General features: G+C 44.5%; 1 protein-coding gene across 1 annotated transcript; it reads right to left on the minus strand.

The window, feature by feature from the left end:
• Positions 1–1,574: 1,574 nt before the first annotated feature.
• boc (BOC cell adhesion associated, oncogene regulated) lies at positions 1,575–26,137 on the minus strand. The gene is made up of 18 exons (XM_030755946.1): positions 25,906–26,137; positions 13,613–13,741; positions 12,598–12,870; positions 9,130–9,276; positions 8,370–8,513; positions 7,935–8,225; positions 6,563–6,835; positions 6,217–6,479; positions 5,960–6,125; positions 5,492–5,554; positions 5,007–5,216; positions 4,457–4,632; positions 4,128–4,350; positions 3,852–4,040; positions 3,550–3,761; positions 3,372–3,454; positions 2,808–2,956; positions 1,575–2,689 (listed from the first exon to the last, which is right to left on the minus strand). Exons 2-18 carry the CDS (start codon positions 13,722–13,724, stop codon positions 2,520–2,522), a joined length of 3,144 nt encoding a protein of 1,047 aa, XP_030611806.1. The 5' UTR covers positions 13,725–13,741; positions 25,906–26,137; the 3' UTR covers positions 1,575–2,519.
• Positions 26,138–26,687: the final 550 nt, after the last annotated feature.

The following is a 26,687-nucleotide window of genomic DNA, read 5'->3' on the forward strand; positions in this document are numbered from 1 at the left end:
ATATGATCCCACACTGCTTCAGTAATGTTGATGTCCAGGCTCTCGGGAGGCCAATACATGACTGGATAGTGTTCCATTGTGTGTTTTCCTATCCAGGTATGCTTTTACTGCCTTGGCAGTGAGTTTGGGACCATTTTCATGCTGAAAAATTAACCTGTTGCCAATCAGATGCTTTCCAGATGTTACTGGATAGTGGATGAAAATCTGATGGTACTTTTCTGCATTCATAATTCCATCAGTTTTGACAAGATCCCCAAACCATGACAGAGCCTCCACCATATTTTACAGATGGCTGTAGATACTGTTGTACCACTCTCCTGACCTCTGTGCATATTGATGGTTTGAACTGAAAATTGATCACTCCATCAGACCTGTTACCACTGACTTGCAGTCCAGTTCTTCTGTAGTTTGGCATATCTCAGCCTTTTCTCCCTATTTCCCTTCCTTAAGAAAGGCTTCTTGACAGCCACCCTTCCACTGAGACCACTTGGGGTGGCTGTGGCTCAGGAGGTAGAGCAGGTCCCCTACTAATCGGAAGGTTGGTGGTTCGATTCCTGGCTACATGTCGATGTATCCTTGGGCAAGATACTAAACCCCCCAAGTTGCTCGCCATTGCAACTGTTGGAGTGTGAATGGTAGACAGTAAGCACTTAGCTACAGATGGAAGTGCTTGTGTCAATGCAAATGTGTTGTGTTTTGAGTGCTCAGAGTAGAAAAGTGCTATATAAGAACTTTTGGCCTTTATTTGACAGTCTCGCAGTGTAGAGAGACAGGAGGAGAAAGTTGGGGGAAGACAGTGAATGGTGACAGGACGGGACTCGAACCAGCACCACCTGCACCGCCACGTGGCATATGTGGTCGCCTGCTCAACCACTGAGCCACCGTGGTGCCCCATTTACCATTGCTGATGAGGCTTCAGTGAACAGTAAGTGTAATCAACTCAAGAGACAGATGCATGTCTCAGGTCCTGTGTTAGATCTTTATTTGTTAGGGACATGAATTTCAGATGCTGGTCATCTGCTGTAGATAGCATTTTTAGGCCTGTCACTTCTTTTGTTGACCACTTGTCCAGTCAGCTAATCACAGGAAATCACCTTGTTGGTGTCCAAATACTATTTTTTCCTCTGTCAAACTGCATTATTCTTGGCATTTTTCATAGATTCATCTAACAAAATGGGACCAAATTATGTTTTTGCAACATTCTTCTAGTAACAAAGTGAGTAAAACGGGTTGTTTGCTAAGTTGTCTGTTATGCGTAAACAACACATCATCCCTCGAGTTAGATGCCTTTTTATGTTTGAATGATTCATGGGTCAGTGTTAAATGGCTTAAACAAAACCACATTCCCTCTAAAAATGGTCAGGTACGAGGACTGGACTAAAAGTGAGTGAAAAAGCAAACAATATCCAAAGAAAAATGTTGAATGGCCTTCAGAAAGCCTGGAAGACTATTGCTCAAGAACACTTTTTAAAAATTCCAGAAAGTCTGGCTCCTTGGAAGCAAAAAATGAAGTGTGGCTCCAGACTTTAGCACACTACTACAAAATGACTTAAAAGATTCACAGACGACTCGACTCAATTACATAAGCATTTATTTACATGCAATAGTGCTCCAGCATGTGCAACCACAGAACAGCTACACTTAAAAGGGAGTGTAGATTCGGGATCTCCTTCATTTTGATTGCAGATGTCTCTGTCAAAGACTAATACTTATGCACCAACCAGTGAGGGGGGGAGGAAATAATACTGACACACCTGTCGCAGCAGCCTCACCTGGCAGTCATTTGGTAACCAGCAAACGAGTAAACACAGAAGTGGTTGCAGTATAAAGTTCAGCTTATCAATGACTGAGTTAAAGACATGTTCCAGAATCTCTCCCATTCAGTGATTTAAAAAAAATATTCAAAAAAAATAAATAAACTATACAATATATAATCTCTTGCACTACTACTGAAACAATGATTTACGTTGCATACACATGTTAATAGTTTGTTAATGACAAGCAATGCATAATACATTTGTGTTACCGCTATACAAAATGACAGAATGTGACATCACAGAGCTAAACAGCACCTTATTACAGCATCAGACTGGTTCCAATTTTGTTTCTGTTGTACATAAAGCTAAGTACCTAAAAAGGTCCAAACATTAAGGATGGAGGACACCTAGGAAGGATATGATTTGTGAGGAGGGTCTAGATGTGAAGTGCTGAACTGAAAAGAAGCCCCCGGAGACGCCGGGCTCTTCTTCACATGAGGGATAAAGTCTCAAACTAAAAAAAAAAAAAAAAAAAAGGACCCTTCCCAGGAAATGCAGATAGACAAGACAAAATACTACTCCCTTTGTCCATGACATAGTGTAAGGATGTAAGGAGATCTATGAATAAAGAGTCTCTTTTTTCCAATATGAAAATAACCTTATATACAGTATAACTGGACACTTATGTACAAAAGCATAAATATATAAATATCTGTGATACAAAAATAAATATTTTCTATCTTTTGTTTATTTAAGAGTCTCTCATGCATCTGTCGCGCTGGCCGTCCCTTCGTCCTCAGGGGACGCTTCGTTTGGAAGGATGTTCACTTCCTTTATAGCTGCATCTTGGGATTGTGGTGTTGTGGCTGCTGAGGAGGATGTGGTGAAAATCCCTTCGTCCTCCAGAGAGAGAAGCGGGAAAGACGACGGCTCTGCGGTTAAAATAAATAAATAAATTTTAAAAAAAGGAGTGATGAGAAAATGAAAGGACAACGCAAAGAAAAAAAAAAAAGTTTATGAACAGATATTAGTGGAAGCATCAGCACATACTGGGAGTGATGCCCTCTGTGTTGTCTCCGCCACAGAAGCTGCCGTCACCTCCCGCTTCCTGTGAATTTGAAAGCTGATGGGGAGAGCTGAGGAGCTGGAGAGTGGAGTCATCTGGAGGATAGCAGGTGCGCTCATGATGATCAGGGCCACTGAAGAACACAGGAAAAACATATTTATTAGAGCTTATTTTCAGTACCAGCCTATAAAATGTCAGAATTGTACACAAACAATATTTGTGAGAGTTTGGGATGTTCTAAATCTGAAACTGAGGACTCCAACGAAACCTCACATTTGGAAAAAAAAAAAAAAAAAAAAAAAAAAAAGGAAGGACCTCTTTGTTTGAAATAATCAAAATAATTGTTGAATATATTTCATTTTCATTCACTAACCAGTTCCTTCGACATTAGAGCTGATGGTTAAGTTTAAATTGTTGAGCAAAATTTTGGTTTTGAAAAATTTTGAAAAAGCTCAAGGCTTTTTAGGTCATCACTAGGTCATACTGGTAGAATTATTCATAGTGGTCCTCCAATAAATAAAGTAAATGTGTTTTATATGAAAGCACACCTGGTGGTGTAGTGGTAAACAGGCAGGTGTCCATTCGGCTGTGGCAGCAGTGTGTCACACTCCATATCACAATCCAAGCCATCCTGCACAAACAGGCAAGCATACAGATCAGATATTCTTATGTAAACACACAACTTGTTAACTACGGTGGCTAGTTTAAAAGCACTTTTTTCTTTACCTGCTGCAGCCCTGGCAGGCAGTGTTTTGGGTGGTGAGGTTTGCCATTTGGGGTGTATTCTCTGTTGGCGGGGTAAACGCCGTGCGGAGAAGTCATGTGGCCATCCAGCGGGCAGTGGCCTACTAATGCAAGTCCCTGAAGGGGAACCATGGTGTACTGACAGGAAGACATGGGGGCGGCCACAGCAGGGAAGCACATGTCAGTAGTTTGCTCTGAAATTAGGACAAAACAAGAATTACACGGATGTAGAGGGAAAGACATTAATCCCTGAAAAGACTCGAGGAAGTGCGAGGAGCACTCACTCTGTTTGGCCCAAGCCCGCCACAGGCAGAAGGGGATGAAGGCTACAATGATGAAGACAAAGGCTCCCAGGACAATTCCAACTATGAGGTAGGGGAGGTCGCCCGGGCGAGGCACACCTCCATCAAGTGGTCTATACCCAGCTTGTGTGGGGGTCTCTGATGGGAGAGGCCGATGGGAGTTAGGTCGAGCTGTGGACAAAAGGAGGGAAGAAAGAATTTAACAAAAACAACTTTTCTAATCTGACTGTGACAGTTTTCCACAACAAATTACCTCACCTTTTGTTTCAAGGATCACCACATTGCCAAATTCGCTCTCTCCCTTCTCATTGAAACTCTGCATCTTGATGTCGTAGGCAGTCTCGGGCTGCAGGTCCGTAATCGAGTGCCAGTATCTGTCTCCTTCCACAACATCCTTCTTATAGTCACTGTCATTATCGCTGTCTGTTGGCCGGTAGTAGATGTAGAAACCGTAGATGGGCGTGTTGTTTACAGGAGCGTACTGTCGAGGGGGAAAATAAATCATATTTTAATCACTGTGAACTTAAAATAAAACCTTTTTTTTTTTTTTATTCTATTTTTGCCCCAATCTTCTTCTGGACACTCACCGTCCATTTGAGAATGATGGTGGTCTCATTGATGGCTTCATTGTACGTGATGTATGGTCCATCGACGGGGCGTTCGTGTGTTCTCCCGCCCACCACTGTGTAGGCCTTCGAAGGGGCACTGGGAGGACTGGAACCAATCACATTCACCGCTACCACACGGAATTTATAGGATGTACCTACAAGGAAGAGGAGTGGGCATCGTTCATCTCTCGGAGTGATGCTTTCCCATTGTGCGCTGATTAATGATGCTTGTTTTCACTTTACTTTCTATTTTCTTTTCCAGAGCAAATGCAATGTTGGATGTGACGTGGCTATGGTTTTGACTGATGGCAACAATTACTGAGATGATTGAAACAACACTCATTATGGTGATAAATTTTACAGACCATGGGAATGTAATTATGTGGACATCATTGTTGTAATGATATGGTATGACATCCTACTACCCCCCCCCCCCCCCGCCCGCCCGCCCGCCCGCCCCCATCAAGCAAGAGTAAACAGCACTGAGCAACAACAACACCGTTTTAAAATGGGTGTGAAGATGGCCAACCTTTTTCCAGGCCCGTGATCTCCACGGAGAGCCGCGATGGGGGGATGTTCTCCACCGCTGTCACCCAGTCCTCTCCTGCCTTCTTCACCTTCTTGTACTCCACCCGAAATGATTGGATGGGGAAGCCGCGGTTACCGCGAGGAATCCAAGTCACGTACGCCGACGTTTCCGTCGCAGTGGAGACTGTGGGCTTGTCGGGGGCTTCGGGAGCTGAAGAAAAGCAGGAAGGGATGTCAAATGGAAGCCAGATATACAGTCAATATACTCAAACTTGTAAGATCAAGTTCAGGAACACTACATTCAGCACTTACTGGGAGCTCATCCTTCAGAGAACAGAAATGCAAGAGAGAGTGAGACTTGTTAGTCAAAGAGAAAGGTAAAACTGTATCTAGCCGTGTTCATAACTATTAAAGTAATAGATTTATTAGTACTGTTATTCAGAAAGGGGTTTGTCTCAGTAATATACAGGGCTGTTAAAGACTTACGGGAGAGGCTGGGTGATGGGACAGAGGGAGTCTTTGGAGGATCATTTGGCAGATTTCTGCGACCTGCAGACCAAAGAGGAACAATAGAATAGTAAGAACAGAAGAAGAGTAAGATCCTATGTTAGGTTAAAGAAATGTCCTTTTTAAAAGGAAAGGCCTGGTGTCATTCTTAAGAATAAACTCATCTTATAATACTTTGAGTTCCCTACTCTTTCCGTGGCCTCAAACCTCCCTCTTCATACAAGAGAAGTCAAAAGTTAAAATGTGTTTAAAGCTGTCAGAATAATGATTACCTTAAGTGGCTTCGTGTTTAGCAAACATTACTCAAACAGAACAAATAAGGGAATTTCTTGGGGACTATTTTCATTGGCAGATTATGCAACAGCATGCTGTTATGAACTGACCACAGTCCCTGACATAAGTAGGCGATGCACAGACTGAAGAAAAAAAAAAATCCTTGTCTCATACCTTTGCCGGTTCTGAAGGTCATCATGGCTGGTTGTCCCAAACCTGCACAGTTTTTGGCAGCCATCTCAACCTCGTACAAGCTGTCTGGCTGCAGCTTGGCTAGAGTCAGCTTATGGAGAGAGCCTGAGATACCAGTGGAGGTCCAGTCTGCAAGAGGGTCTCCCACCTAAGAGAGACACACAGAAGGCTCAGTTACTGACACAAGAACATGTGTAACTCTTTATAGAGTTACACTTTAAAGAAGTTCCTCGCAGTACCTTTCTGTATTTGATCATATACTCCAGTACAGGAGGTCCGTGCTCATGCCGCGGCTTCCAGGTGAGTTCATAGTAGTCAGCTTTGCCTGTGCGTGGCTGACTGAGGATGATGGGGGCTTCTGCAGGCATGTACCCTGGAAGTTCAGAGCAGTCTAGAGGCAACGTGGCACCCGCAGGCCCCGGCCTCACAGGCGGCTGCTCTCTCAGCACCTTGTCTGGGCTGAGTGGAAAAATGGAAGGCAGCCTGCCCCGGGATGAAGTCCCTATACCAAACAGGAATTATGAAATCTAACATCTGTGAAATTAAAGAAAATCTTTGACAAATTACCAGACTAAACCCGCTTACCGGTTGATACCGTGATGAGACGAGCAGAGGCCTGTGAGCTGCCCACCCCGTTCTCAGCCATGCACTGGTAAAGCCCGTCATCCCGAGGTCCCACATTGGAGATGCGCAGCACCCGGGAGGTGAGGCGGTGGCGAGAAGACGGGGCGAGCGGCTGAGCGTTGTGGAGCCACATCACCGAGGGAGCGGGCTTACCGCGGGCCTGGCAGATGAAGCGCACCGTGTCTCCGTACAGGACTTCACGCTGCTGCAGCTCCACCACCACCTGAGGAGGCTCTGCAGGGAGGAAGTGGGATGATGAAGATGAGACTGAGGAGGCTGCCCTGAAACTTCTTGTATATGTATGTAGATTAGGAGTGCAACTGATGATTGTGTTTAGTGAAGTCACACAGAAATTAATACATGCCTATTTTAATACTGGGGAAAGTTACTTATTCCAGTGATAACTTTCGGACTCTGACTTTTATTTTGTTGTTTGTTTTTAAGTCATTCTAGTATCTTTAGTTTTTCAACTGTTGGATGCAGAAAAGCAAATTGAACAGATAACCATGTGCTTTAAGAAATGTTTCACTACTTTCTGGTATTTGTAGACCAAACAAGTAATCGAGTAAATCATTAGCTGAAGCACTTAAGTAATCTGGTGATTGCTTAAAATTCCTTTCCATTTGCATTGTTCAAATATTGTTTTTGTCTTACTAGCCATCCAAACCTCAAAATATTCTAATTACAATAGAAATGCTCACAACTTATAACCTGGAGACAGAGTGTGTTTCGTGTTCTTGCTTGATAAGTAACTTTAATCGATTCTGAAAACACAATCGTATGTGTGTGCACAATATATAACAAGGGGGTGTGTGGAGCCAGGCTGGGCCAGCTAGTTGATGGTTGGCTGCTTGTGAATGGGGGAAAAGACAGAGCTCATTACAGCTACAGCAGCACTCTGGCTTTAATTAGAGCCAGCTGCAGAGAGACGAGCCCACAACACATTCATACACAAACATGCACGCACACACGCATACACACACACACACACAGAAAATCACTGTAAAAACAGTCATCCATAACCTAGACACACTCAATCAAGTCCTGGTGCAGAATGGAGAGCTCTGTCTCCACCAGCTCTGTGTTGCAAAATACCGCCCACACTGCTTCTCTCTCTGTCACTCACACAACACACACAGACACACGCGCGCGCATACAGAACCCGTCTTCTCAGTCCGCCAAACAGGAGTCAGTGTAATTATTAAATCCATGACATAGACAAAACTCTGCTCATAAAAGAAAAAAGAAAAAAGAAAAAAGAAAAAAAAAAAAAAACACCTTGTGGAGTCAAATGAATAAACACTTCATTCTGAAAAGGCTTCAGTATACTCACCGAACACTTGAACGTCATAGAGCACCACGGCAGAGCTGGCGGAGCCGATGCCGTTGTCCGCCCGGCAAAGGTAAGTGCCCGAGTCTCCCTCACCCACCACGTCAATAAGCAGGTTGCTGAGCAGGTAGCGTGTGTTGTTTAGACGCAGGTCCTGCCCGTCCTTTGCCCATGTGACCTGTGGAGTCGGGATGCCACTTGCCACACACTCCAGCACCAGCCGCTGGCCTTTAGTCACCATGATAGAGCGGGGCGCTGGCGGGTAAATGATCCGAGCCGCTTCTGACGTGGAGCCTGTAAGAAACAAGGACAGTCAGGACACTAGGATTAAAAAGATGCAAAAGTGTGCGTTGTGCACGCGAGTGCCCGTGAGTAAAATCAGATGTAAGATCTGATGGTCATACTGAATTGGTACCAAAGTATGTGGTGGTGACTCACGGCGTATACGCAGACGATCAGCAGAACTGGAGGTTTTGACCTCCTGAGTGACGGGGTTGTAGGCAGCACACTTGTAGGGCCCCTCATCATCTCGTGTGGCGTTGGCTATCTGCAGGTTCCCTGATGGCATGATGAGGTAGTTCCCTGCAGGAAAAAAAAAATATAAGTCAGAGTGAGCGGGGTGCTGAATTATAATGCATGCATGAGTCAGGTAAGAACTTTTATCAGGTTTTAAATGTTTGAAGCAGAAAGAGAGGAGAGAAAATAATCAGAAATACCACGAAGACAAAGAGGAACCACAGAAAAACCGAGTCCATGTTGTGAAACAGCGCAGGTAATATGAGCCCTGTGTGCCATTCCAATACATGGCTGCAGTCCTAGCAGAGCCCACAAAGTGGCACTGTTGAGTCTGACCCAAAATAGCGAGTGAATGCTCTTCAATGTGGTCTTCATTTCCTCACAGATAAGGTAGATATCAGTACCTACAGCTCCCAGGCATCATCAGCATACCAGCTACAACCCACTGGAGCTTTTCTTCTCTTCCAGGCAACTTAGAAGTAAATAGTTTGAAAAATAAACAAGTGCATTCCCATGTTTCAACATTCTCCAGATAATGCCCTTATCGGTGCTTTTATGATGGGTCAGATAGTAGGATTATAGCATTCCGGTAAATTATGAAGATAGTACGGGAATTAAGAGGGAATTAGGGAGAGAGAGTGAATACTATAGAAGATCCTGATGGATTAAAGCAGACTGTTACCTTTGGATGTTTCCAGCCATTCCTGTTTGACGCTGTAGCGGACCTGAGCCTTGGGCTGGCTTTCGGGGAGATGACATTCAATAACAGCCGTGTTGCCCTCATCCACTTCGATCTCCTGCTGGTCATCAGGCTCGAAGTCCCGCAGCTCTGAAAAACACACAGGCAAAGGGGAAAAGTCAGCGCCGTCACATAGCTGCAACACATTTCACCCTTCTTTCATCATCTTAATATACAGTGTAAATCACATCTAACTGCACATGTATACAGTCAGTCCTCGGCTTTAGATGTACAAAACCACAATATTCAGAGCAATAATAACTGTGCTGTTCCCATGTTGGGTGTCTCTCATGTCAGTCTGACCCTGCTGTGTTGTAACCACATTCCCACAGCTTCTCTAATGTTCCCTCTTTTTGGAAGAAAAACCTCTTCTACCTCCACTTCTTTTCCCACTGTTTGTCTTACCGTGATCTGCTGAAATTCACAGGAATTTCATAAAAGCACTCTAGCTAATTTTTCTGGTGTCAGTAACATTCGACTAGGCAACATTAATCTTGTCAAACATTATACTGGGACTGGAGCCGGGTCAGATTCTGTGGGAAATGGGGGAGTGGGATTACTGGGGCCATGTGCTGTGACTGTGTCCCGCAGACACACAGTCTGCACAGCATAGACACTTATCTGGCCCCTGACCTCCTAAGCCCCTGCCTGAGCAGCCCTGAGGCCTGGCCATGAGGGTCAAAGGTGAGAAAAATCCATCCTATAGGGTTTCAGGGGAACGATATCCAGTTTGGGTTTGAGAGGACACAGCAAAATTCTGCTCTTAAGGAGGGGAAAATAAGAGATAGTAAGAGCCCATAAAAATCTTAGCCATTTTATACAGCTGAAACAGAGGGAACCTAAAATGAGGCAGAGAGAAGAAAAAGAGGGAAGGGAACAGCACAGGAGGGGAAAGTAACACCCAAAGAAATTTGTCATTAAGGCGTCCAACAGTGAAATGAAAGATAAATAAAACTTCTCCAGGAACGTAATTAAACGTCTACCAGCCTTTGTTGATTTATTCTTAACAAACACAGCCTCTCCATTCTTTCCAGAGCTGCTATAACTGGTGTGTTTTTCTTGGACCAGACATACTCTTTGACAAAAAAGAAAAAAGACAGAGCTGCCCATATACACAGTCAGCTGATGAGTCTTTGTACACCTCTAATTCAATAAGCAAAGTTTAGTTAACAGTATCTATTGATAGGGGCTTTAAAGTGATTTACTTAAAGCACTGAACAAACACATTCACTGCGGGCAGCTGATTTATCCACCATGCACGCTGGATCTGCCCCTCTGCAGGCGCCTGGGGGAGCCTTAACGGTGGAAATGGGGGAGATCAGGGTTTACACACACACACACACATACACACAGAGATAACAAGCACACAACACAACTCTATCACTGTGCCAGCTCTTATTCTCAAAGATGAGAATCCCAGCCAGGACATGTCAAGCTTAGCAGCGTGTGTTGGAGGGGAAAGAACCCTCAAGGATAGGCTGTGTGGCGCTCCATTTGCTAAATCAATCAGGTGCTGTTTTTACAGACACCCCCCTTCCCCCAGCTCATATCTCCCCATTCCACCTTCCTCCTCCTCCTCTTGGCTGTTTCTCCCAAATTCCTTCATATACACCTTTTAACACCCCCCTCTCACAACTGCCCCACATTCTTCACAGGAAAAACCCCTCATGGGTGCCTCTCAGGTGTGCATGCGAGCGTGCACATGTGATGTTTTTTTGTGTGTGCATCCTGCATGGATGGAGGATTGATGGCATTCATAAAGTGAAGCAGACCTCCCGCGCCATGGTTGCTTGGCAGGGCCCACTTAGATATTTCTAGGGAGAGAGAGAGACAGTGCATTCATCATCTTTATGTGTAGCAGCAGGAGGCCCGCGCGCACATCTCTGAATTATAACATGTTAGTGCAACGTGTTGTGCGTTCACGTTGTGCAGATACAAGTTTCTGCACAAAAAAAAAAAAAACAAAAAAAAACAAAAACAGAGGAGGGTGATTGTCTGCACAAGAATTCAAGCGGGGAGCTTTTAACTGATGCCAAAAAAGGCGCTGATTCTTCTTCAGAGTCGGATAGTGTGGAGGGTCTGGAGTCAACGTATCCCGATCACAAAAAACATGTGCGTACTAAACTAGAAGGGCTCACAAGGAAAGGCAAGCACGTACACACTCCCCACGGAGCAATTCCTTAGGCGGTTTGGGGGTGGCCGAGGAGAAGCCGTTATTAAATTAGAGAGGCTTTTTGGGGAGGCGGGGCAAACAGACTGGCTCCACATGTGGTTATCCCAGCACGATTCATCCACTATTGGTGCAATCAATAACTTTTAATGCCTTTGTAGCTACAGGCTCTGGATAAAACAGAAGAAAAATAAGAGCGTGAGAGGTGAAGATGACAAAAGAGGGAGGGAGGGAGGGAGAGAGCAGGAGACAGCGATAATGAAAGGAGGTGAGTGGAGAGAAAGTGACGAGTGAAAAATGTGCGAGGAGAAATGTGTGTGAAGATGGTTATGGAGGGATTTAAGGAGGCAGAGAATGTGACACCCCATCTCATCTCGTGTCAGGATCTTGTCTCGGCTGGCCTAAAACACCTTCCAGTTTCTCCCACTATGGCAGCCTCATACTTCACATCCTTGCATGTAAAACCATACTGGTAACAGCACCCCTTTTCCCCCTAGCTAATGGTGTGTTCTGCTGGGGCATACACCCATATCCTCTGTCCACTCTTATCTCCCCTCAGCCCTCAGCACAATTATGGGGCCATAACTTGTAGTGAGTCCTGCTGTCAGGCCCTGTGGAGAGGAATGTGGTGTTGTGGGGAAAGCAAAGGGCCAGTGAAGGTAGGGGGGGGGGGCCCCCAGGCTAAGTCCTGCTGGTCCCCCCCCCCCCAGCTCTGACTGGCCCCTGGGTCCCCTTCATTCTTCAAGCTCAGGTTTCACAGTTTCAGTCCCCCCCTCTCGGTCCCACAATGGATATCAAATGTAACACCACACACTCAAACCAGCAAAGCACTAAAAATGTCTGCATCGGGAATCATTTATTTTAACTCTATTATATCGACGGCGCGTCATAAAAGCAGCTGTTTTGTCTTACTACACAGAAGATAAACTATCTGACTATGCAGAGTTAATTCACTTACTACTGATGTGCAACAGATTCTCAGTGGAAGCACCAAAACTGCAGTTGGCTTGTATTCCTTCAAAGGATGAGATATAGATGAACCACAAGCAGTGGAAAAGTACAAGGTTTACAGTGATGTACTGGTAAAGATTTTTAAGCAAACAAATACCACCCCTTCAACGTAAAAAAAAACAAAAATCAAAATTACTAAGTCCAAGGTTTCTATGGATACTCTCACAAACTAAAAAGGGGCCCCTTTGTTTGTGTTTATTTGTCACAGCTTTGTGTGGGTGGCTACTCACTGGCAGCAGTGACGTTAGCAGGCACACTGGCTAGGGCTCCGGTGCTGGTCCTGGCCACACACTGGTATCTGCCAAGAGTCTGATTGGAGAGAGCTGGGATGAACAGGCTGCTGGGCCTCAGCACTACACCCAAATCTCCATCTACCAACTCCTGGCCGTTGAGGCGCCAGCTGATGTTGGCGGAGGCCGGACGGGCACTGCAATGCAGGGTGACCGTGCCTCCCAGCTTCTGCACCACGGATGTAGGCTCTTCAGTGAACACTGGCACCTCATCTGAGGAAACAATCAGCAACAAGGATTCAGATGCAAACTAAAAACATTAGAAACTTTTAATTTTTTTTTTTTTTAAAACATACAAGTGTGCATATAGAGCTACTTCTTCCTCATTACATGTCAGTCAACTAACACATATTATTGCTGTCATTTATTTCCTTGATTAACTGGGAGTCAGCATTTCCGGGAGCAAAATCTGACCTGATTAAACCACAAAATTTCCTACATTAGACCAAGAAAAGCAGCAAATTCAAAAACAACTGTTTAGCTTCTTTTGGTTGAAATTTTGTTTGAATCAGTTAGTGAGCTAATCACTGTGGCTCTACATACAATACTTTTATTATTTTCGGTTCAACCAGTTCAGTGTGCATGAGCTGTTCATGCACACTATTCCCATCTTCTTAATTTCAAACAAACTGCTGTACCTGCTGCCAGACACGTAACACCTCACTCCCAGTGCCTCGGCCAGAATATTTTGTCCCTGGCAGGGGCTTACCCTACATCAGGTGTGTAAAGGCACTCACTAACTGAGGGTTGATTATGCTAGAAAAGAAAATGCCTTAACAAACCGTGACAGAAGGCATGAAAACAGATGGATAGATAATGGAAACATTATTGTTAATACAGATATGCAGGTTTTGCATCAAGAAATTGCAATGTCAGACAACAAGACAGAAAAAAAAATGGGCATTAGGATTAGTAGTGAAGTACAGTATTTCACAATCTCATACTGTCTACTCACCAGTGAGTGAAGCGCTGCTCTGCAGGCAGCACAGCAGTACTGCACGCAGAGCGCACAACACTGGAGCTCTTCTTTTTTTCATCCACGGAGTCCAGTCTTGCTTTCCAGACATCTTCCATACACTACCCCCTGAAACACACACCAAGAGAAGGTTAGAGGGTCACGTACAGACTCGGAGCAGAAGCCATGTTATCCTGACTGAAACAAACACAGACAGAACTGCATCGAAAATTCAGCTTGGAAACACGCATCTTCCATCTAAACAGTACACTGCTCCCTCTGATTGAATTTTACTTGTATACGCACGCACACGAACAGGCAGCCATTAACAAAACACAACCCAGGCAAGGCGGTGCACTCAGCAGCAAAACTCCAGACACAAATAAAGCCTTTCTTTTCTGTCAGCCCCCATCTCACCACTGACCCCATCTCCTCCCGCTGCACCCGCACCCATCCAGCCCACGCTCATCAAAGAGGCGCCCTCATTCTGCGTGCCGTAACCCGACCCCTCCACCTTCCTGCTCAGGTGTAACTGATACAGGTAGAGGGGTCTAAAGAGAGGGAAGGAGATAGAGGAAGAGAAGAAAGCACACAGGCTGCATTCAAGAGTTGGGACAAAGAGCAACTAATGAGAGGCACTAGAGGGGAGGGAGGGATGGTGGGGGAAATGTATATATATCCCAGCATTAAGGAGTGTGGCTAAGATGGAGGAGAGGAGCATTCTTTTATACTTCAGAACAGTATGAATTGGGAGGAAAATGGAGAAGCCGCTGGTAATGGTTAGTCTATTAATGGTTAATCTAGAGAGGGGAGCTTTTCTCTCTCCTGTGTTTTTTGCTGCCAAGTTTCCCAAATTCTTTCCTGTCAGGTTAAACTAACAACTTCCCGTCAGGATGAGGAGGGTGGTCCTGCAAAACTAAATCTCTCTCTTTCTCCCACTCCCTCATATACATGCATGTCCTCAAACACGCAACAGTCCCGTGACAAAACTGTAGAAGCAGCGCGCAACTTTAACATGCATATTTGTCCTGAGCTTAATATGGCAAAGGGAATGATTAATGAAGCCTGCCTGCGCACAGCACGCTCACACAGAAGGGTCCCAGGCAGGACAGTAAGAGAATGGAAACTTTTACAGCGCACCTTCATCATCTAATGGCAGCAGTGAAAAATGTTTGGCTGCCTGGCACACGTATTGAAAATGAGCAAAGCAGTAGGTTGACGGAAAAGCAGCTGCAACAGCTCCGCAAGGCCACACATTACTCTCTGCTACATTTTAATTGCATATTATGAATGTGTAAACAATTTCAGATGACTAATTCTCATGTCATTAACAGCAACAAAGCAGCCCTCTGCGTGGAAAAGACAGTGTGGCGCAGTAATGATTAGTCATCCCCTTAATGAATCAAGTTTATTTACACAAGAAACACAGAAACATTAATTTTTTTTAGCTGCTAAATGCTCCAGTGTTTAAGTTTTTTTTTTCTTTTTTCCCCTGCATGCCGCTTGGTGCAGGATGTTGGTTTTTAAGAGTTGCAATGTCATAAAAAAATTAGCTCAAAGATGCTAAAACTCCCCACAAAAGCAGCAGGGAACTGCAGCTGAGTTATAATTCTACATAATGCTACTCTGATGCAAAATTTTTGGTTAATACCCTGTTAAGCAAAAACTCTGATCATTGGATTTCTCAGCTTCACACATGTGTAGACTCGCCACATTGCCACAAGTCCTCAAGAATGAGAATAATCCCTAGCTGCAGCCCTACATACATGTACGGTTTCATTTGCTCGCTCGTCCACATAGAGTGGCTCATCAGTAGCGGGCTCACTCTGTAAACAAACAGCAAGCTTCTGTGGGGACCAGGAGAGAGCAGAGCTGAAGGCCTGTGGCTTCTGTGGCTGGTCACTGTATGGACACAACCCAGTACAGCTGCCCATAAAAGACACCTACATCTCTATGGAGCACCTGTCCCAACTGTGAGAGTCACTAACCATAAACCACACAAATCAGTGTGCCAACTACACGCACAGCGGGACACACTACCTCAGCGTGCAGCCCTCTTACATGCCCAATTTCTCATTCTTTTCAAAATAAAAGCACTAGCAGTCAGACAGGAGGAGAGACAGAAAACAGAGCTTTGTTGTAACAGTGGTATGGGAAGCCACCTCATACATCATCACTCCCTTAAAAAACAGCCCTACTCCTCTGAGTGAGTCTGTTGGTCTGATTCATTAGTGAGCTGGGTCCTGTGTTTGCTTAGCGGATACCCTGCGTCAAGATGAAAAGTTGCCCTGACATCTATGTCCAACTTTTTCCATCCATCCCTTCCCAGAGAAGCCAGAGAGGGAGAGAGGAGCCTCCTACGCATCAGCGACACTGATAAAAAACAGAGCACACACACACAGACAGCTCCTCTAAATTAAAAGCAGTGTGTGTGTGTCTGACTGTGTGCATATGCGCCTGTTTTGTTACAGCCCTACCATGAGGAACGACACTGCATGGCAAACACATTGTGCGAGAAACTTTGCGGTATTAAGAAATACTTTAGTGACAGTGCAAGAGCAAGAACTCCGTGTACTTTTCAAATCTGCCAGTTATAGTGAAGTAGTATGATTAGAGTGGAACTATTTCTGTAGTCATATTAAAGACCTGAAACTCAGCTCCCTTAAGTTATGATATGATCAAGTAAATGAGAAAGCAAACAATGGCAGGAATTTAATTTTTAGTTTTTGGACAGCTGTGTTAATATTCATCTTTTGGGTAATCCAGCTTATAACATCTTGCTCATGTAAGTATTGAAAATAAATCTAAATTTGCTGTAAGTAGTGAAAGATTTTCAACCTGCTCCCGCAACCTGTGGACTTGCAGGCAACATATTAATTTCTTAGATATATGCATTGAATAAAAGGTGTCTTGACTTGTATTTTCCTGTGAATACTTCTGACTTAACTCTGACCTGCCTCAAGGGCTAAGGAGTGATCACCTTAATCCTACAATGAAACATTTCTCTCCTGGCAGGAGTGGTCTCTTCCAGCATGACAATGCCACTATCCATAGGGCATGAGGGGGTCAAAAACTTATGAATCATAAGCTATGACTTCACAGTAACCTGACTGAACACCCACGGGAGATTTTAGGCCAACCTGTTAGGCAGTTCTTTCATCAAATCAAAAATGAGGGAACATGCTTTGGAAGAATGATATTCCATCCCTCCGGTAGAGCTGCAGACTTTTAGAATCAGTGCCAAGGTACCATGTGCTGGGCCAACACCTTAGGTTGGGATTATACTTGTTTGTAGACACAGATGGTTATGGACAGGCAGAGTAGGATTATACTGTTTCCCAGTCTACGTGGAGTCCGCCTTGAAGAGGCATGCATACTTGGTGCCCATGTTGTGCAGCATCTGCAAGGTCACCAAAATTGGCAGGCACGCGGATGTCTGCACAGAGCCATGTGTTCGTCCTCTGATGCTGAAACCAACGTCACTTGAATCAACTCGGAGACTCTACAAATTTGCACATGCTGAAACTATACCACTGAAGTCAAGAAGCTACTTGGTGCTGGTTTTTACGTTGTCACCTGTCTAGAGAGTGTGACGAGAAAGCACAAACAGGCAGTATGAGGTTGTGGCAGTGGTGTGCCGGCATGCATCATGAGCGTAGGTATGCTGGTGTCTTATATCCTGTTATGAGACAGAGTTACTTGACAGAAGTTCATTGTGAGCGTGCTAAGTAAAGGCACCGGGGCCCCTGTTCTCCCGGGCCACTGCCGGTCCCATTGTCCTCCTGCCTCCGTGGATAAATTCATTTTGACAACCCTGCTAATTGGATAAAACCAGACTGGAGCCTCCTCCCCGAGCTCTCACATTCCATCTGCTTTCTGGCACGGAGAAGACACACAGGACAGAGAGGAGGCAGTGGAGGAGTATCAGGGTAGTAACTTCTTGTGAGGAGCTGAGCTGTTGAATATTTATCACCTACCCAAAGTCCCCTCTTGCGCTCCCTCCTCTTCCCTCAGTTTTTACGTCTTTTTACAACCCGTGCCCCCCCCCCCCCCCGTTCTCCAAACACCACAAAGCCCCCCCTTTAGATAAACACATGCGGTGTCAAGTGTGAGGAGTGCTGGGGGTTCAACTGCCCCGCTCAAGCCCGCAGCCCACAATGCCACGCCGCATAGCTGCCATGCGGGAGGCCGGTTGCCCCTGGCGACGCTAACAGGCAGAACGCACCTTAATAGAGTGGAGAGTCATTGTAAAGCAGTGAGCCGGTGCACGGACAAAGACCCCGCAGACCCCTGGAGAAAGGGGAGACGCTACTCTGAAGGGCCCGGGGAAGAGCTGATGGGCCCTGCTCAATGACCAAAGAGAAGGGGGGTGGGGGGGCTCAATGACCAAGAGGTTTCAGAGTGGTGTGTGGAGAGTTTGTGGAGGCAGAGAGGACGAGAGAGGGAGTTCAGTGCCTTTAAGGATTGATGTGAGCTGGGTGAAGGGGGTTTATGGATGCAGGGGTAGGTGGGTGGGTGGAGAGGTTGACTGAGAAAGCTGAACAACGACTCAAATTAATAGAGAGGATGTCAACTGGCAGGCGAGCAGGAGGAGAGAGCAGATCCTCGTCAATGAGAGGCCGTGTTCGAGAGAGCGTGCATGAGAGCGTCGCTGAATGTCCCAACACATTTTCTCCTCATTCTGTCAATCTGTTTGCTGGCCTCTTAGCCTGGCCTGGGGCTTGGTGCTGAGTAAAGGAGGAGGATGTGCAGGGTCCATCACAAACACACCCATTTTACCATCAGACCATCACACAGGAAAAACGACAAAGATGAGTAAGGGATTTTAGGGAAGGGCTTTTTATTTTAAACTCCTACAAATTCTCAGGAAATACAGCGCCGTGTTCTCAGAGCTGCTGGTTAACAACTTTCTTGTTTTGTTAAAACTACTGTCTAAAACCTAAAGATTTTCATTCAAAAGCCATATGGCTAAGTGACTAACCCAATTAATCCACAAAACTTTAGAAAGTCATTTATAGTTTCCTAAAACTCAAGAAGACAGTCTCAAAAGGCTCGTTTTGTCTAGCCAGCAATCTAAGGCCAACTTCATGTCACAGAAGACCAAGAAAGCACGAATATTTTTACTTTACTTTCTACAATACTAAAAGAGAAATAGCACATGCTCACTTTGGAGATGCCAGCTACAAACATGCCATTTTTGCTGATTATTCACCTAATCATTTCAGCACTAACTCAGCACAAAGATTTTTGTGTCATCCAAATGTCAAAACTCAAATATGTGCACATGGTCTAAACAGAACTGGGCCTTTTATCAGAGCACAAATATTTTGTGAACTATTTTGTGTAAGTTTTACCATATTATTTGTGTATTTTTGAATAGAAGAAAAGTATTTCTGCCTCTGGTCGTGGCTGTCATTACTACAATGCAGAATGGAAAATGCAAAAACTGGAACAGACAATCAATAGTTTTCCCTTTTGCAAACATAGCACCAAAACTTGGCAGAGAGCAAATTCTAAAATTAATTCCCATCTATCTTTCCACTAACCCCGGACAAGAGAACATTATGGAGTCTCATTTGGCATAAAAATCCTGCCCAACAGGTGGAGAGGGGGCCAGCCCAAATCCTCCACTCAAAACATCACTCGTTCTCATGCCATAAAATTACACATCAAAAGCATCTAAGCATCCCTAACGAGGTTGAGAATCTACCCCCTCCTCCTTCATAATACGCTCTCTCAAACACACACACACACGCTTCTCAAAGTATTAACGAGCTATATGCCCGTCCAAACCCTCCTTCACCCCCCCCAAATCAACACTAACGAGCTACAGAGCGTCTCAGGGATTAACAAGAGGGATCTGGACAGGCCTGCCATGTAGAGGAGGGGGCGTTCTAATCAATTAGGCACTGCAGCATTTGCATAATTTAGATAACGAAGCCGAATTAACCATGGAGAGCTAATTACAGTGCCATGGTGAGCACATCCACCCACATTCCTCTGCCTAGTGTGAGATGCCAGCATGCCCACCAGGGCCATGGGAACAAGACTGGATCATCGTGGCTTCCTGGGGAGTTAGATAAACCTGGAAAGAAGGGAGCATGGAAGAAAGGAGTGGAAAAGATACAAGGGAAGATAGGAGGATGAATGGATTGATGGACGGATGAATAACGGGGGTAGGTAAGCAAGAATAAAGGACAGAAAGGTGAACAGAAAGAAGGATGAAGGGTGTAAGGATATGGAAAGGTAATAAGATGAAAGCACAGATGGCATAAGGATAGATATAAGGAAGAATATAAGAAAGGATAGAATGATAACTAGAATGTCAGAAGGATAAGAGGAAGGATACAAGGACATAAGAATAGAAGAACGGATAGATAGAAGGACAGAAGTATAGACAGAGGATAAAAGAAAGGACGGCAGGATGGATAGAAGAATAGAAGATATGACAGGCGGCCAAAAGATAAAAGGGCAGAAGGATAAATAGGAGGATAAAAATGAAGGAGCTAGAATGATAGTAAGAAGGATACGAGGATAAAAGTACAGAAGGATAGAAGGATAGAACAACAAGGATAGAATGGATAGAAGGACAGAAGAAAGGATAGAAGGACAGATAGAAGTATAGAAGAAAAAAATATGCTAAAGGGCAGAAGGATAGAAATAAGTGTAGAAGAAAGACTAGGAGGAGAAATTTTGGAAAAGCTTTAACAGAGAGCTTTGCAAGTATCACGGACTCATAATCGTTCCCATACAGTACTGGGAAAACTAACTAATACCCTGAATTTCACAGTACTCATCACACAAACACACACGCGCATGCAGTTACATATTTCATTTACCCACAACCATTCTCTCCTTGCACAGACACACACACACACTTGGTGACACATAAGCAAGCAATCATACAAACTCCTATTACATGGTAAAAGTATACTCACAGAGGCACATAAATATGCAGACCTCAGGAAGTTTTTCCAACACCAAATGTCAACACGCTAAAAAACAGGCTACCACTTATCCCAAGCCCGAGAGATAAAATGCATGCACACCACGGTATTCACGCATGCCAATATGGACTTTCATAGCTGTACGTATATGCAGCCTGCTCTTTGTGTGTTCCTGCAGTGCTGGGAGAGAGGGGAGGGAGAGAGGAGGGATATGGGGTGGGTTAAAGGGGCCCCCCAACTCTTTTGGCAGCTCATGCATCAGAGTGAATGGAACCAATTATAAATCAAGAGCAATTTCTCCCCATTATTCAGCAGGAACCAGGAGGGGAAAAAAGGAGAGTGAGCCTGGCCCTACAACTCTCAGTGGGAGATGAAGGAAGGAAGAGAAAAGCAGAGCGGGTGAAATATTATATGAAAAACAGATACGAGGAGGCATTAGGAAATTGAGATAAGGCAGAAGGGGACAGAAAGAGAGATGAGGGAATGGAGAAAGGCTGTAAAGTTAGAAGAAGCAGGCCAAAGGAGAAAGTTATAGGAAAAAACAGATATGAGGATGTGCTGGGAAATGAATAAGAGGCGGGAAATTGAAGAGAAAGGGACGGGTTCGGGGCGCCAACTGAGTTCGAGATGGTGCAATAACATTTGACAGCCTAGTTCATGGTTATCGAGTGAAAGCTGCTGCGTCTCAAAGAGATTCTTAAGAGGAGAAACAGCTGGAGGAGGCTCATTTCAAAGAGAGCTCTCAGTTTCAGGATTTGTGAGACACAGTAAAGCAGAGCTACCATTTGTCCTGTCACTCAAAGCCACGGATGTGCATTATCCTGCATAAAATAAAACCTCACACAGATACGATTTGGACAGCAGACAGAGCAGCACTGTCGATGGAAAATTCCAGCGCTGATAACCTCAGGGGCCCAATAACTCACTAATCTGGTGCCCAGTGATTTATTCTGTTGAATCATGTCTTCTCCTGCCAGTTTGACATTCTTCAATGATGAGTTTTTTTGCTCTCTGAGACAACACTTTAAATCTGATTATTGGTTGTAGCTCTGGGACACAAACCAGATTCCATCTTTTTGCTGCTTTTTATTGAGTTTTCACACAAGCTGCAGAAAGGAATACAGTGCACTTATTATTCCAGCATGCATGCGTGTGTATGTGCACGACACTTAGTGAGCCTGCGCAGAATAGGTGAAAAACCAACGAAAAATGAGAAAACTTTTCCAACTGTGTGCCTGATGGAGAGAAGAAAGAGTTAGAACATGACTGTGAGGCTTAAACTGAGCAGTTCCAGTCAGAATGCAATCTTGAGCATGTGTGTGAATGATCTATTAGAGCGTCTGAGTTGCTTTTGGCTCGTAATAACACCCCCCTAATCTTTGTCCAAATATCTGCTTTGCACACACAGGACTATTTGTCTACACACACTCACACAAAACTTTCTTACCAGAGTCTGGATTTGATCAATGATCTAACAACACTCACACTGCACTCTCAATGTGCATTTGTGTGTGTGTGTGTGTGTGTGTGTGTGTGTGTGTGTGTGTGTGTGTGTGTGTGTGTGTGTGTGTGTGTGTGTGTGTGTGTGTGTGTATAAGAGAATGAGAGTACGCCCTGGGTGACTTCATTATTCAATCAAGAATTTTACTTTAAGTAGTGGAACAAATCAACTCAACTAGTTTAAAGACTTTAGTTAATCTCTATAAGGCTGCTAAGACACTGGCTGTATTTGATATGCAGATATATATGTGTGTGTGTGTGTGTGTGTGTGTGTGTGTGTGTGTGTGTGTGTGTGTGTGTGTGTGTGTGTGTGTGTGTGTAAATTGAACGCAGGCGTGCAGATATGGTTTTATAAATGTACGTAAAACTGGCCTTCTGCAATGGAAAAAGCTTAACCATCTCTTCGTTTCCCTTTCTTTCATTGCATCTAATTTATCTTCATTCCTGCTTCAATAATCTGCTTGATCACAGCCTAATTAGCATCTCCAACACTGTCAAAACTTTCTCCGTCCACCCCCCCACCACATTCCTCTCTCCCTCTTACTCTGTGGTCCTGGCTGACAGGATCAAGAGAACAGAGGTATGCAGCCCCAGGGGAGGGGCCTGGACCCCGGCCACCTGCCAGTCCAGGTGTCCCTCTTTGGTTATCTGATGTCTGGCTGGACACAGAAACCCTCCCAGGGACACGAGGCCTAGGTCCAAGCTTCCAATCTGTCAGTGCTGGAGGACTAATGCACTGTATGTCAACAGGCCAATAACGTCTAACAGTGGAAAATGAGGCAGCCTTATTTGGCAATGAGTGTGTTCCTTGCTCATTTATGAGAAGTACATTAACCCAGAAAATGTCTTGCTGAAATTATTGCGTAAAGTAGCCTCACTTCCCTCTCCCTCGAGTCTTCAGCCCTTCTTCTAATGCACTAATCTCAAAACAATCGCACAGGTGACAAGTAATACATTCCAGTGCAAAGACATGATCTTGATGGGACAGGAGCTACTGCTCACACACACACACACACACACACACACGCAGCAAAGGCCCACAGATTCTCTCTGCAGGCTGTTATGACTGCATGAGCATACCTGCTGTCAGAGATGAAAGCATGCCCCCAGGATGGATTTTTTTTTTTCACCTTTGTCAATTAACACCAATGTTACACCCACTACAATAACAATGGTGCTTTTCAGAACCAAAGTGAGAAATTTTGGCTCACAAACACGAGACCCAGGCAGCAACAGCGGTCCTTATGGATCTGCTGGCTGTTTATAATCTTGAAATGCATCTTTAAAAGCCATTTACCTCTACAGACTTTGACTTAAATCCAGATGTGAAAACACTCCAGGACTGCATGAGGGGGTTCGTTAAATCCTGTCCTTGCCTTCATATCTTACATCATACCTCAACATGGCAAAGTCAATTTGGAAGCAAAGATATGAGTGAGAAACTATTTCTGTTGGCGGCAGACCTAAATCCACACAGTAACTTCTCCTTACAGGCTATAACGCATATGAAAACTCAACTCCTATAGGATGGATGAAAACTATCCAGCAACTGGCAAAATAGTGGAAAACTGTCTGTTTGGCAGATAACCAAGATCAATGAAATTTAATTTCATGCACAGGCTTCACTGTAAAAAGTTCCTGCCAGTAACAGTCAAGTGAAACTGTAACCAAAAGACAATAAAGTAAGCTTCCTGTCCATACGAGTCCTTTAGAAAAAGAAAATTAAAATCCATTTTATAGGAACTGTTAAAGTAACTTCATATCCTTTTTTAGAGTGTGAAAGCATTTCATTCATCACAATGTCTTGCACACATTACAGTGGCAAAAAGTGTGCCTGTCCTACAGGATGAGGTATTGTGTCTACCTGTTTTTTGTTTAATTTATGAACCATCTACAAATGGAAAAAGGCATCTTTTAATGATAATTTCGGGCTTCAGAAACATCTAAAAACCTTTGAAAAAAAAATAGTTTGCTATGAGATGAGAAAAAAGCAATAAATTGTTACTACTGAGAAGCTAGGACTACAAGGAAAATCTGAAATGTCTGCTCAATAATTTGTTTTGCCAACTTTAACTTGTGGTTCCATATCACGAGTTAATAAAACATGGTATTTTAAAACTGTGTCTGGTATAAAGATATTCATTTCTACTTTAAAAATCAAAGTCTCTGCCCACAGTAGCCGCAGTTCCAATATATTTGCTTAGTATTACGCAAGATTGATTAGTAACTCCCACAAGTGTGTTTTTCCCCATTCCCCACATCTGCAATCAAAGGCGCCAAAGCCGTGTGAGAAACAGGCAGATAATCAGACAGGAATCATTTAGTTCAGCTTTGATCCACCCGCCTGCCAAAGATGATCAACAAAAACAACAAACCCCGCTACCAAACAAGAGGCTCCTTTTTACTGAGACCAATTAATTCGCTCAGAAGCTGTGCGCCTAATTGGACGAGGCCAGGCCATTCGTTTTGACTTTTAATCCAAGTGACATTGATTCAGCGGGAACAATCGGGCCCTCTTGTCTGATGCCATGTCTGTCACTGAATCGCGAAGTTGTCCTCCATGCGAAGCAGCGGAGGCTAAATGCAGACTAATCCAAATAACAAAACGACACCTGGGGTTGGAAACTTGAGCCCCTGCGGCTGTTTCTGCAGGCCTCCATACGCCCTAACCACCCCCTACCTCTTTTCCCTCCACCCCGGGGGACTCACGGTGATACAGACCCTGGCCAGCGCTCAAAACTCTTAGGAGAGACTCTAACTGCGAGGCGGGATGCTGCGTTTTTGTACGGCTGCCCCAGCAGCTTCCAGTCAACTGTAGGCTTTAGTGAGGTTGGTCTGTCCAGGACTTTGATTTGGGAATGTGGGGGAGTGGGACTGCACTCAGGTAGCAGTGTTTGGGTTTCTTGATGACAGCAGAAGCATACAATCAGCTCGGGACTTTTTGTGCATTAGGAGGAGGATGGAAAAAGTACAAGATTGTGGTCTAATGCGTAAACGTAAGCAAAGTGTTATGTTAAGGTCCAACAACTTTGATAGCACTACATAAACTTCGGGGGGGTGGGGGTAAAGATGATTAAACTGCATCATAAAGAACTTTACTTCTTATAAGAACTCTCATAATGGGCTCTCTTTCTACTTCCTTACAACAGGCACTTATCGGACACCAGCTTTTCTATACCTCACTACAACGTCGTCGATGATGATGATGATGATGATGATGATGATATGGGTAAATCTGGCAGTAGCTCACCATGTCTGTCTCCTGTTACCCTATGGGAGCGACTATAGGCTGCGGCCTGCAAAACGTAGACACGTTTTCCCCCAAAAAACGCAAGTATTCCTAAAAACACAGCTATGAATCTCTGCGACGTGTCACAAGAGGCTCATACCTCTCCAGAAACACGTATCGTAGTGAAACAGTCGGCAGAAAAACAGGGAGAAGTTTGGAAAATATGGACGCGAGACTTCATCCAATCAAGCACAGGCTAAGCCCGAAAACAAAGTTAACGCTTCTTAATAAAAGCAGCTCCAAATCCAATACTAACCTCGCGGCACATCCCAATAAAGCACGTCTGTGACACAGAAAGTTTGTAGCAAAGTTTATGTGGATCATTAGGCTGGAAAAAAAAATACAAAACAAAACAAATGTGGCTATCGAAGTAGAGACGCCAGCATTAACTAGTTATCAAACACCAAAAAGTCGCAACTTTCTCTAAAAAGAAATTGACGGAGGTGTCGGTGAAGTGTCCCGATAAAGCTGCAAACACGCATCAAAACTGATACATTAACGTAAAAGTTTGTAACAACAGCGTAAAAACACGGAGCGCACGAAGCGGTGAAACTTACCAAAACTGCTCTGCTCTTGTGCTCACACCTCGTTTTAACCAGGCGATCTTCTCTTCGCCTCTCTCCTGCGTTTAAGTCCCCCCAAAAAACAACAGTTTTCGCTTCTCTTTTTCCCCCTAAAGCCTTTGCTGCTTTAGTAATTTACTGCGATGCCACCGACATTTTCTTCGGCTCCCCCAAGTTCTCACATTGAAAGGCCGTTTTTGGATGACTGAGCTCTCAAACAATTCTCCCTTTTGCGACGCCTTTTCGGGTCCTCCCACTTCCCAAGCAGGAGGAGGGATTTGAACAATAGGGACTGGCTCCCAAAATCCCAGAGCTGGGTAGGTACTGCGCCGCCGTTTTCACCCTCCGAGCGGATTCACAACATATGAGGGCTTTGCAGAGATTGTGCTTAAAAGCAGAATCTGCAGGGGTGTTTTTAAAGTACAGATAGAGATAAATATTAAGAAAAAAATTATTATTTTTTTTAAAGTTTTCTTTAAACTATGGTGTTCTGGAGCAGAAAAGTGCGCCTCCTCCCCCTCCTCTTCCTTGTCCCCCCTGATTTGGTATGCCTTGGTCCCCACAGAGTTTGTATTGACCCCCGTCCATTGAGGCCTGCAGGCCCTCCAGTGCAGCTGTGCAGTGCTGTGCTGTGTTGTGTTCTTGTGGACAGGACAAGCCTAGTCAGGAGGTCTGTGCAGCACTCACACACACACACACACACACACTCTCTCTCATACTACAGTGATCACAGCTCAACCCCCCTGTGCTCACTCTGGAATTCTCTTCTTCACTTC

This window comes from Archocentrus centrarchus, chromosome 20 (assembly GCF_007364275.1).
Source record: "Archocentrus centrarchus isolate MPI-CPG fArcCen1 chromosome 20, fArcCen1, whole genome shotgun sequence".
NCBI lineage: Eukaryota > Metazoa > Chordata > Actinopteri > Cichliformes > Cichlidae > Archocentrus > Archocentrus centrarchus.